We start from the raw sequence: 12,670 nt of genomic DNA, 5'->3' as shown, positions 1-12,670 counted from the left end.
CAATTCTCTTGAAAAACCGGTTGACTGTCTTGCGTTAAATACGCTTCATTTTGTGTGGTTAGTTGGCATCATGCATCCATTTTATCAGTGAATAAAATAAGGTAACTTACTTATTAACTATTTTCGCGATAACTTATTGACGGTATCGGTAATAAACATCATTTTCATTATATCTTTTATTCTGATATTTTTGAGCGGTCCTTCATTATCCTTACTGATTTACTGAGTTGCAGAAAATAAACAGTATAATAAGTGGTAGTATCCGTCCACTGTCTAGTTAATTCCTCTATAATGTATTTACAAATGAATTTAAAGAATAACTTTATATTTTTATAAAAGAACATGTAAATTTGTACATTTCAATAATATTTCAACATTTAATGATAGATGCCCTTATCTCGAAAAATTGACAGTATACATTAGCATCAAATGAAAAACAGGATTTCAGAAATTTCTGTATTTAAAATAAATTATATCTAATAACAAATAATAAATGATCAATACACAACCGTACTGCATGAACGAGAATGAAAAAATGTAAAAAATAAACTAAGAGTATGGGACATCCGCACATTATAAATAACTCGCTTCTTAAACACAAAATCATGTAAATGTACAATGAAATATATTTGTCTATTTTCAATCTTTTAGTACAAAAAAATGTTTCACACTTTATACAAAGTGACATAAGTTGTTACACATAAATAATAACTATAGTGGAGACACTGAGGTACAAAAACTAAACAAATAATAACCACAATAGTTACTATTTACCAAACAAAAATCACAATATCAGTCAAGCTATAGCTTTGTGATATCTTCAATTTATCTAGAAGAGTAACGCTCCCATTCCACCCATCTCGCTTTGTTCTTTGACGAAGATTTCAAAGTATTGGTAGATGATGGTGACAGCTAACAAGATACCAGTACCTGAACCAATGGCTCCCATGAAATCAGCAAGTACTGACAAAGCTCCAATACAGAGACCTCCAAAAGCTGCGGCGGTGGGAATGTACCTGTTCAATTCGTGAATCATGGAGTTATCTCTGTGTCCCCTCATAACCATCTGTTGTTCTTTTAGTTGTTTAGCGACATCTTTGGCTGAGCTTCCAGATACTTCGATCCATGTTTTAGAGAAGAAAGCACAAGATCCTAACATGAAGACGATGTAGAGCATTGCATGGATTGGATCCTCTAGAATGTGACTTACACTTTCAGGTGGAGATAAGTAGTAACATAATCCTCCAATGGGGTAAGACCTAGCTGGGCCACCGCCTCCAACGTCAGCCCAAACTCCTAATAGATTAATTAAGAAGTTCCCTTGGAATTTAACAGCCAACATCTGTGAGATGACATACAAATTAGATACAAGGGCAGATTGCAGAATAATAGGGATGTTCGAAGTGTAGAACAATTTGATTGGATAGCTGGAGTATTGTCCACGGTATCTTGCACTCTTGATGGGTAGATCTACTCTGAATCCTTGGAAGTATATTACTATAGCAAAAACGAGTACTGTCGCCAAAAGGTTCATCAAATTGGGAAGATTTTGCCTGTAGAAAGCTTCACGTAATCCTCTGATTTTGTCTTGTCTTGTGGTCAATAAGTGGAACAAGGCAATGACAGCTCCTTCAAATTCTGTTCCTCTTCCAGTGTTTACTGTCGCTGGTGAGAACGCTTTCCAAATAATAGTTTCACAAATGTTTGTTGCAATGAAGAGGGAAATACCAGAACCTAAACCATATCCTTTCTGAAGAAGTTCATCGAGAAGCAAAACAATGAGACCGGCAACGAACAGTTGGATGATGATGAGAAGGCACACTCCAGCTCCAATTTCAGCCGGATCACCATACATGCCTGTCATGACGTACACGATGGCTTGGCCGACAGTAATAACCATACCAAACACTAAAAAAGAAAAAAAATACTAGTATTTTGTTCTCTATGGGTATAAAATACAGTGTGTTAATTTTACGATTAAGCATAACCAGTGTAAATGCCAACATTTGTGGATCATGACAGTGCTAATAAATGTGTTTACATTTTAGCACCTTGAAATGGGCATATGTATTAATATTCTTATTGAAAGAAAGAGAGAGATACAGAGAGAAAAGAATAATGTATTTTGTAAAAAATGTATTGTGACATATATTTTGAGTTTTTTATACCAGCAATTCTAAATGCGGTACTCAAAATAGGTACCTTTACAGTCTGTAAGACAATATTATTCGAGCCATATAGAATTTTCCAGATATTAATTTAATATACAAGTTTATTGGTAACAACAGGATGGTTGGCCCATTCACAATGTAAGCATGATGAAAAAACTATAGTTTTCAAGATAGCGGAATAAATTGAACTAAAGGGTTTTCTATATCTCTAAATTTGGCACCTATGAACATTTCTTGTATATTTTAAATCAATTATAATCTTAATGATATAAAAATATTGTACTATAGTGCTATGATTAAGCAGCAAATGCTTGCAAATGTAAGACAAGTATTTTATGATAGTTTATGGTTTCACGAAAGGGGATGGCATATTTTAACCTTTAATTTACTTTTGTTTTATGATTGTGGAGTATCCTTTTATTTTCCAGAGACTAATTACTTATTTATTAAGGGCTCTTTTTTCAAATTTAAAGCAAATATTTTTTTGTCATTTGATTAGTGTCCCAGCCCACAATAAATTGTTTAAGAAACTTTTTACTTCAAAATAACAACATGCTCATCATTATTAAGATAATAAAACTGATATGTTAATACAGCTGCAGATACAGAGGTAAATCCCCCCACCAGAAGGTCCAAAATTAAAGAAAACCTATTATTTATGTCTTTTATATATTTTTTATGTCTTTTGGTTGATGTTTCATTGAAAGTTCCCCTCCAAAGTTGGAAGGCCCCCCAAGGCAAATATCTTTGTTAATAATATGGTTCTGAAACTATTTTTTTTGTGGTATTTCTGTTATCTATTACATTTCATGAGAATTAACAATAATTTTAATTGAAAATATGTTTATTTTGACATATAGAAAATATGTCTATTTCCTATTTGAAAGTCGTTTTAAAAAAATGTCAAAATAAAAATATTTTCGCACATTTATTTTGATGTTTCAATTTCCTCTTCAGAAATCATTATTAAAAGTGTAAAAATAAACATATTTTCAATTAAATTTATGGTTCATTACATTAGTATAATATTGTGTTATTCGTGACAAGACCAAAAGATCAATCATTTCTCTTACTGACTGTCAGTCAAAGCTGGAGTGTTAAACCTGAGCGTCTTCAGTTCAAGTACATAATAGCAACTGACTAACAATGGGACTCAGAGTCGTCAGTTCTGATGCATTTACTATTTACTTTTAATCCCTCTGCATAATTGAAAAACTAATGCGATGTATAAGACAATTAATTACTATTTAAATGGGAATAAGCCACAATTAAAGCTTAAAATATGTTTATTGACGTTTCAATTTCCACTTCGGAAATCGTTCTCAAAATACAAACATTAGTAAATTAAACAAAATTTGTTTAATTGACTAATGTTTGTATTTTGAGAACGATTTCCGAAGTGGAAATTGAAACGTCAATAAACGTATTTTAACCTTTAATTGGGGCTTATTCCCATTTAAATAGTAATTAATTTAAAATGCCACAAGAAAATAGCTTCAAAACAATAGTATAAGACAATGATAAAAAACATTTAGTGGGTGTGACTAAAAGATATTCCTGGTAAAGTATAGACAAAGACAGCCAAGCAATAAAACTTTGGGGGAAGAAGATTATCAAAGTGTCCTAAATAAAAAAGCTTGTTGTTCATATGATTTTCAGTTTGATGTAAATGGAGAAACTTTCAAAATTTAATGATACTAAGTGTGTTACTGTAGCATATAATTTTGATAATATAGAAGCTCTTGCACAAGCTAGTAGATGAGATTGCCAACTCAAAGGAAACATTTAATTTCTCAACCACAAGTGTTCTTTACATATATGTATTTATTAAATGTTAAGAATGTTTGAAGGATAATGAAGCTGAAACTTAGTCATATATTTCAACATAGTCACAATCTCCCAAAATGATTTACCTGTGTATACAAGAAACAATTTATTAATGAAAAAGCTTCTCAAACAACACAGGAGTAATAAATATATTTTAAGAAATAAAGAAAACAAAGATACATGTACATAGGCTTAGCTCTTAGTTCAGTACATCTCCTATGGCATGGAATTCATCCAGGATTTAATCTGATGTGATTTTTAAAGTATTTTAAGTAAAAACGACCAAGAGTGTGTGTTTGTGAGTAGTAATGTATCAGTAACACACATCCTTAATGTGGAACTCTCTCTGCTATTAGAGCCTCAAAACCCTTGATTTTATCAGACCTTTATGTGAGCAGTACGATACATCCTACTGTGGATGTATTATGGGCTTACTTAGCTACTTTACAAGTTAATCCAATGTTATAAGAGATACTTACATTTTTGGGCACCATTGAATAAGGCTCTGTCTTTAGGAGTGTCACCAACCTCAATAATTTTGGCACCGGCCAACAGCTGCATAATTAGACCTGAAGTTACAATTGGGGAAATACCAAGTTCCATAAGGGTACCTCTGTTTGATGCAAGAATAACACGAATCCAGTAGAAAGGATCTGCAGAATCTGAACTCATTATACCGAATAATGGAATCTAGAAAAATATTAAAAGTTAAATATATGTTTAAAAAACTAGTTTTTTTCTATTTTTTTTTTTGTACCTAATAGGTTTATTAGTTGTACCAATTTTTTTTTCTATAATAGAATTAATTATAAGTGATTTTATCAAGAGGGAGATCACCAAAACCTATCCAACTTAATCATAGATAGTATTGATAAGACGATTATATCAGCTTATGTTTATGGCCATTATTTATTTTTGCCTTAACATTGCATAAAAGGGACCAAATATTTAGTTTTTTATTATTATTATTTATTCTTATACAATTAAAGCAGAGAGTAGATGAGTAAAATAACATATTAAGCCACTTTACTAAATAAAAAGTAATCTTTAATCACATGAAACCATTAAATTATTATTTAAGACTCAATTAGCAGAACTGATTATGGAATAATTAAATTAGTTTAGATAGAATCAGCTGAAATTAAAAAGAAAGTGTTAAAAATGAAAAAGATATGGTCAAATAGGTTGTTAATTATATATTTTCTTATAGCGTAAGACAACAAAGAGGTTTTGAATGACAAATCCCATCCAGCATATACCTTATCCCCAGAAGAATAGTATCATAATTGTAACATTTTCAATTCAGATCTGTACTTGAAACTTTTACAAGTACTAATGAGCTTAGGATGTCCTACACGAAATCAAATAAACTTCAAAGTGATTAATGCAGTAATATCTTAACTAAGGTTTATATATTTGTACAAAAACCAAATTTTAAAATCATATTTGTCTCCTTTTATTTGAATTGTATGCATTTATTACTTACAAATGTTATAAAATATTATGAGTTTATATTCATATTAATTATATTTCGTATCTCAAAAGTCTGTAATCTCTTTCTGTTAATTCTAGTTTGATATTATCTTTAAATCTATCTTATCTAGATCTTTCAAATCAAAATAGGGTATTAAATAAGTAATAGATACTCAGGAAAGTATTATTGAAAAACAACAAAACATCTATTTCTTGAAAAACTCAAAAAATATGTAAAACTTCATCAATTGACAAATAATCTTAAAATTGCATCAAATAGTTACTTAACAGTTCACCCCCCTTCAATCTTTAGGAACAAGTAGTTCCAAAAGAAAATGTTCAATTGGGGATCAAATCTACCATTTCAAGATTTACTGAATCTGTGCACAAATATAAGCACAACTAGCAATGTAAAATATATTAATTAGTTGCTTACCTGACAACATACTAAAAAGATGAAAAGAGTGATTGCAGTCCATAGTACTTTCTCCCTGAATTGGATCTAAAACAGAAATGTGCCACATGTAGATATAAACAGATGGTTGCTAAAATATGAATGAAAATGTAAATAAATATGAGGCATTCAGTGAATAAGATCCGGAAAACTACCAGTTACTCATTTTCCAGCTGTTAGCTATAACTGTGCTATTGTTTTTCACATTAATGAGGTATTTTCCAAAAAGAAACATTTAATGAAAATTGGTCTACTCACTTTTCGTTCTGGCTTGGCTATTTCAGGCAGTATGCTGCAGAAAGGCTTTATAACTTCCAAAAATTTAACTAAAAAAGAAAGACAACACAAACTTTAGCATGAAAAACCAAAATAAATGAATCAAAAATAGCATCACTAAATTGGCCAAATTGGTTAAAAAATAAGCCGAAACTAGAGGTTAGAGTTATTCTAATAGTTAAAAAGAATACTTACTCCCCATTTTGCTGGGTTTTAACCACTATTTCACTAATAAATCACAGTTTTTTCATTAAACGCCCCCCTGAGCTGTCACGTCTTCACCGAATCCCAGTTTGAAAGAAATTACGGTACTTCTTGTCTTGGTTTTAGCCTACACGTCGTACACGTAGCACAGCATACAGGTCACGTGATCGATGATGTTGGCGAGTTGGCTCCAAAGTGAAATGTGTCACAGATGAAAGTATTACCCGTGGCATAATCGAGAAACTTCGATCTGAAACGATTCTTAGTTATGAAGTCATAAAATATTTAAATAAATACAAACGATTTGTTAATTTTTTTCGATAATTAGCAATGACTATGATCATTTTCTTTGTTTATTAATTGAAAAGTATTGTTATGTGTAAGTCAAGAGGTGCAACTATAAGGTGTGGGTTTTAGGATGTTTGAAAAAATCGAAATCTATTTAGTCGATTACTTTCATTTTGAGAAAATTAGCGTAACATTAGTTGCCTATCTTCGATAATTTGTAGAATTTTTTTTAGAAATATCACCTTGAATTTATACCAAAATTACAAATACCATAAAAATGTTTTTTCTTTAGTGATGATTATTTCTTTTATTGTTATTCAACATAAGTTATTTCAAGATACCGTATTATGCTGGTAAATATCCTTGTCGCGACGTTTTGTAGAAATCTATTAAATACTATTATAGCACTATAGTCACCGTATTAATATTGTGAGGTTTTTCGTTATGCAATATTTGATGCGGGCGATAGAAATGTCATTGTTATTTATTCTGTGGTCATGCCATGTATCCTTCGTTAATCCAGAATTCTTGTTTAAAGATAATAACACATTATCAATTAACATTATCGTGAAAACACATTAAGTAGATGCTAAAATATTCGAGAATTATTGCTGAAAATACAATGTGCTCTTCGGAACGAATAAAGCTATGAGAATCAAGATTTAACTGTTAATCGTATCCAATATCACATTTATATTGGAGATTACAACATATGAAGGTTTTAGTATTATTTAGAATTTTGAGTTTTTTCTGTTCACATGTTTTCGAGCATTATTGAATGAATATTTTCTACGTACGTCTAGATCTTTAGCAAGTGCGGATAATCACAAAAAATACAAGAAACAACATATTTTGTTCAGCAGTTTATTTATTTGGATACGTGATCGGGCTAATAAATTAAAGAAAGTATTTATCATTTATGTAGAGCGTCTACTTCTACATGTATCTACCTTCATTCCAGAATAAATTATTCAAGCTTTAATTTTGGATTTGTTTTGTGTCAGCTTTCAGAATTACATCGACAACATCTCCCTCTTCCCAGCTTTTTCTCATTCACTGCTGGATATAGGTCTCCTGTAATTATTTTAGTATCTTTCTGTGTAGGGGTCTGGACCCAATTTTTCCGGACATAGCTACTTTGAATAATCTTTCCCAGATTATCTAATAATCTAAGGCATCTTTCTTTTGGGGTCTTCTGGCACTTCTTTTAGCATCTCCAGGAATTTAAACCAGAGAGTAAATGATTATTACTATGGGTGTCAGGGGTCATTGTATAGTAGACATCATGGCCCCAAAACTCTGAGAGACGGCCATCCTTGCGTACATACTGATCCGTTGTACGAAGGACTTTGCTAGCAAATTATATTTTCACCTCCCCGTTGGTACATCCTGGGTAACATGAACGGACGAAAGTCTAGCTCTGTGCCCTAAAATACGAAACCTTCCTCTAATGGAGCACATCCTAACAGAAAAGCATGGCTTCCAAGTAACGGAGTTGAGCGTGCATTTGACAACCCTCCAAACGAAAGAAGAATTGTTTTATAATTGAAATCTGGGACGCGGAATATGCGAACTTACTTAAAAGCTGAATCTATGATTAGTCTGGCAGAATATCTTGGAAAGTACGGAAGCGAAAAAGCTACAAGAACTGAGATGGAACAGCAAGGGAGAAATACAAGGAAACAAGGCAGGGTGAAAGAGGTATTTGTCAATGTATATGCCCAACTGAGAACGAAGAAATAGAAAGATTCTATCGAGGTATATAGAAAGTGGTAAACAAAATCCAAAGACACGCCGCTGTTATAATATTAGGAGACTTCAATGCGAAATTGGGTAAAGAAGAAGGTCTTGAAAGCATATTTTCATATAAAGACGAAAAAAATCACATACATATTCATTCCAATATGCCAACATAATATAAAGACAATGAAACCAAAAATTATAAGTCGGTAGGAAGAATTATTTCAGGAAAGTCCAAACATGTACAACGAGAATGAACAAAACAATAATTGGAACAGCATTTTGAACACCCAGCTGCAAGGAAACTTTGCAAAATGTAGTGAATCTAGAAAATAAAGGACCTGAACTGTGGAGAAGAATTTATTACCTGATAACCCTAATAAGACGAGAAATACAAATACCGAAGGAATGGGCAGTTGGCAATATGCAGTCAATATACAAAAAAAGAGATAAGACTCAATTCCAGGATCATTACATTGTTTAATGTAAATAGTATTATCTATATCTAACAGAATATTAGAACATTCGGAGAATGCGATAACAGAGTAGTCATCAATAACTTAAGATATGCTGATGCCATAGCTTTATCAACAACGGATAAAGATTATTTACTGTCACTGTTATTAGCTGGGACTGACCATAGTAAAGAAACGGATTTGCAAAGTAAATATAAAGAAAACTAAATGGATAGTCATCTGCAAAAATCTATCTAAAAACTTAACTGACATCAGGATACATGCATAAACAGTGGAGAGGGTACAATCATACAAATATTGGGCTTTTGGTTGAATAAAAAACGGGACTTATATCAGGAAATCAAAATCAGAATAGAGCAAGCATTTTTTTTGTTTTTTGGCTTTGGTTTGAAACCTTTAGCTATTTAAGAAGATGCAAAATATATCAACCAACAGAGCGTTAACCATTCTTTTAACATTATGTTTATTACGATGTTATGTCGGCAGCATTCTACTCTATGGAATCAAAGCCAGAATGTCCAGTGTTTTATAACATCTCAACAAAAAGATGGAAGTTGTGATACCAATACTACACGTAATTATTCACGGAAAAATAAAAGGAAAACGTGCCTCTAAACTTCGAAAAACATTCTGACTTAAAAAACTCCGCTAGTGGTATAGAGTTAGTACCACGACACTATGTAGGTCCGCTAAGGACAAAAGATCACCAATGCTCATGGTGGATGACAAGACACTCAAAGCATATTTTAAGCTTATTTGTCCTGTACTTACAAGCACTAAACCACATGTGACACACGAACGCCATCTATATGAATGTCCCTATTACTGAATTTGAAGATATCTTACCGGGGCAAGGTAAATAACTTAGGAGAAATGATTTGACTTTGGAGTATGCCTCTATTGATTGATATTTTATCTGTACTCTACAAATTGTACGGTCGATCTTTCAGCAGCATGTTCGTACACAGGGATGGTAGCTTACCGCACTTGTTTAAGAAGTCTGCGCATTTACCAGTGTTTGCGAAACCTCTGTTGAGACGTGTTTCTGTTTTTCTTAATTGTTCAAAACCAGGTGGTTTGTATGCAATACATAGTAGATTCTGGACTAGTGATTATTTCTGCGATCATTCCGTCGGCTAGTCTGTCCGATGTAGTAAATCTACATCAAACTTGTTTCGGAAGGACCTCAGTCTTTGTCGCTCAAGGGCACTTAGGTCTTCATGCACCGGCAGTTGGAGGTTGGTTTTTCTTATTCCTTACTAAGAGCATGTTTTCGTCGAGGATCTGGTAGAGGGATATGGCTTAGGTCAGGTAGCAATTATGTCGGAGTATATAGAGCAGATTTGCACTTAATCTGATCTCCTCTGGCCTAACCGCGGTCAAACCATATCCTCAGGTCCTTCAGCCATGAGTTCTGGCATCTTTCTACTGATCTTTTGTTATGTAGTTTTCTTTCTACGAGTAGGAGTAATTCATATCTTTCAGCTCTGAACACATGACCCAACTATTGTATTTTTCTCTCTTTAATCGTGCTTAGCAGATTTTTTTGTTGCCTCATGCGCTGAAATACCTTATCGTTGGTAACTTTTTGTATCCGTGGAGTTCTCAGCATCCGTCTGTAAATATATACCTCTCAAAGGCATATATTCTTTTTTCTATTTCAGAGTCCATTGTCCACTTTCCCAGCTATAGAGCAAGGCAGAGAAAACGTAACATAGACGGCAGAAGTGTTTTGCTTTGTTTGGAACCCAGTTTAACTATATGTTGTAAGTGCTAGGACTAATAGGTACTGATGCGGTTGAGGGGAGCTCTGTTTGTTCTATAGGGATTCTTTCAAGTAGGGGAGGGACGATTCTGTTTCTAAAGAAGCAATTGGCCGATAGCTTCTTAAGTGGTTTGCTAGTTTTTCAATATTGATTATTGCTGTATTTTTTGCTCTTTTCATTTTATCGGGACTTATTTGGAATAATTGGAGAAAACCAGAGCTAGCTAAATTGGTGCATAATTTCCACACTGTATCATACACTCTGAAAGAATGCCGTTAAAAATGTGTGCATTTTTGGGATTTAGGTTTTCTATCATGAATGATAAGGAATATTCCGTTACTTAGTCCTGTAGGATTGTTTTAAGAGACTTTAGTCTTTTCTTGGTCTTAATGGTGGATTCGCGGTATCTTTGTTGCCTAGTTCTGTTATTGAGGCTAATGGTTTATTCGCGGTATCTTTGTTGCCTAGTTCTGTTATTGAGGCACGTGTGAATTTACTGAGTTTGGTATTGTAATCGTCGTTTGATGACCAGGTTTATTGTTCCCTTCCAGTTTGCAGACATGGGAACACGGTTATCCATTAGAAGTCCAGGGATTTTACAGTCTCAGACCATTTTTCACACGCGCATTGTCAAAGAAGTCAATTAAATTATCGGAAATCTCCTGATTTCCATTTTTCAAGGAACTCCTAATAGAGATGTTCGCTGGCATATATTATTTTCGGTACCCCCTGGATGCCTGCCTTTTTGTTGTGCTTATAAGAGCGCCAACAAACCTCTCATTGTATATAGCTGTAGGAGAATCCTATCTAAGCATTTTTTTAACTTGTAAATGTGGCCCAGTTGGCTTTTTGCACGTTATACTTTCGACGAAAAAGTATGGTTATTATTATTATACTATTGATAAAGCGGTGCCAATTTCAGTGAGAATGGAGCGGTGGTGACTGTGAGTAAAATTTGAAAGAATTTATCGTAATACTGACAGTGTTCGGTTATTTTTTTCGTTATGGAAACGAAATATAGATCTAGGTCATATTTCATAGTAGCCGATCTGAAGGCTCTTTAACATCAGATATAAGGTATATATTGCAATATATACCTAGTCCCTTATAAATAAGACTGAAAGTGGGTATCACATAGAAAAATTTAAATGAAACAAATATTTAGGCGTAACCACATATTTATTTTCACATATATTTAGGAATACAGTATTTCCACAAGCAAAAGCTTTTCTTCTTACTGTATTAAAGCGTACAAGATTATTTTAAAATGATACTACCTAAAAACATCCATAAACTTTAATAAATTGTATCATTTTAAACGTAATGTACCAATAGCAAAACGAGATTCTCGTTTTGAAGATTCTACACAATTTATCGGTCCTAAATGTCCTCTTGCTTACGCTACTCACTACTTCCAAGCAGATATAGATTGTCCCCAACCGATAAACTGTCTGAAATCTAGACTAAGAGTAGTTTTGTGAAGAAGTTAGAAAAATAGTGAATCTACCTGCAAACTACGTTCATCTTATCGCCTTAAACACGGCCGGCTACAATAAATACTACATTTGGACTATTATTTAAAGGGTAGACGACAAATAATTATCATATGAACTGTAGTAGTATTAGCACTAGTAAATTTTCACATGCTGGTTGATTATATTTTCAGCCTGGTAGTTAGGACACATATTCATACAGCGATATTAAAGAGGTCAAACATTTTGGAAAAAAGCTCAATTTGGATTGTACTGATACTATATATTAAAAGCAAACCAGGTAGTAATAAAAAAAATGAATAGTTAGTACGTAAAAATAAACCGACACAACAAAATAACTCAGAACATGGTATAATTATTGAACACAACTAAAGACTTGCCGAAAGTCGAATGCAAGTTGCAGCTGTCTATCCGCAGTTATCTATTACTTTGAACTATTAACTTTGGATCTATGGACACCATCTGCAATAGATTTCTTACTTACTTGAATCTATGTACTAAG

At 32.9% G+C, this 12,670-nt stretch overlaps 1 protein-coding gene across 1 annotated transcript; it reads right to left on the bottom strand.

The window, feature by feature from the left end:
• Positions 1-442: 442 nt before the first annotated feature.
• Positions 443-6,565, bottom strand: Sec61alpha (SEC61 translocon subunit alpha). The gene is made up of 5 exons (XM_072522479.1): positions 6,397-6,565; positions 6,184-6,251; positions 5,908-5,973; positions 4,478-4,688; positions 443-1,908 (listed from the first exon to the last, which is right to left on the bottom strand). The coding sequence occupies exons 1-5, from the start codon at positions 6,401-6,403 to the stop codon at positions 830-832; spliced, it is 1,431 nt and encodes a 476-aa protein (XP_072378580.1). The 5' UTR covers positions 6,404-6,565; the 3' UTR covers positions 443-829.
• Between the last annotated feature and the right edge of the window lie 6,105 nt (positions 6,566-12,670).

This window comes from Diabrotica undecimpunctata, chromosome 2, assembly GCF_040954645.1.
Source record: "Diabrotica undecimpunctata isolate CICGRU chromosome 2, icDiaUnde3, whole genome shotgun sequence".
NCBI lineage: Eukaryota > Metazoa > Arthropoda > Insecta > Coleoptera > Chrysomelidae > Diabrotica > Diabrotica undecimpunctata.
This window is presented reverse-complemented; position numbering and strand designations above follow the sequence as displayed.

What these genes read in the sequence shown, in the direction of transcription:
- Sec61alpha (XM_072522479.1), bottom strand. An exon ending in TCTTTTTAGTATGTTGTCAG is followed by an intron (nt 4,689 to 5,907) that starts GTAAGCAACTAA and finishes ATATTTTTCTAG; the next exon opens with ATTCCATTATTCGGTATAAT. An exon ending in ATTCAATGGTGCCCAAAAAT is followed by an intron (nt 1,909 to 4,477) that starts GTAAGTATCTCT and finishes TTTCTTTTTTAG; the next exon opens with TGTTTGGTATGGTTATTACT.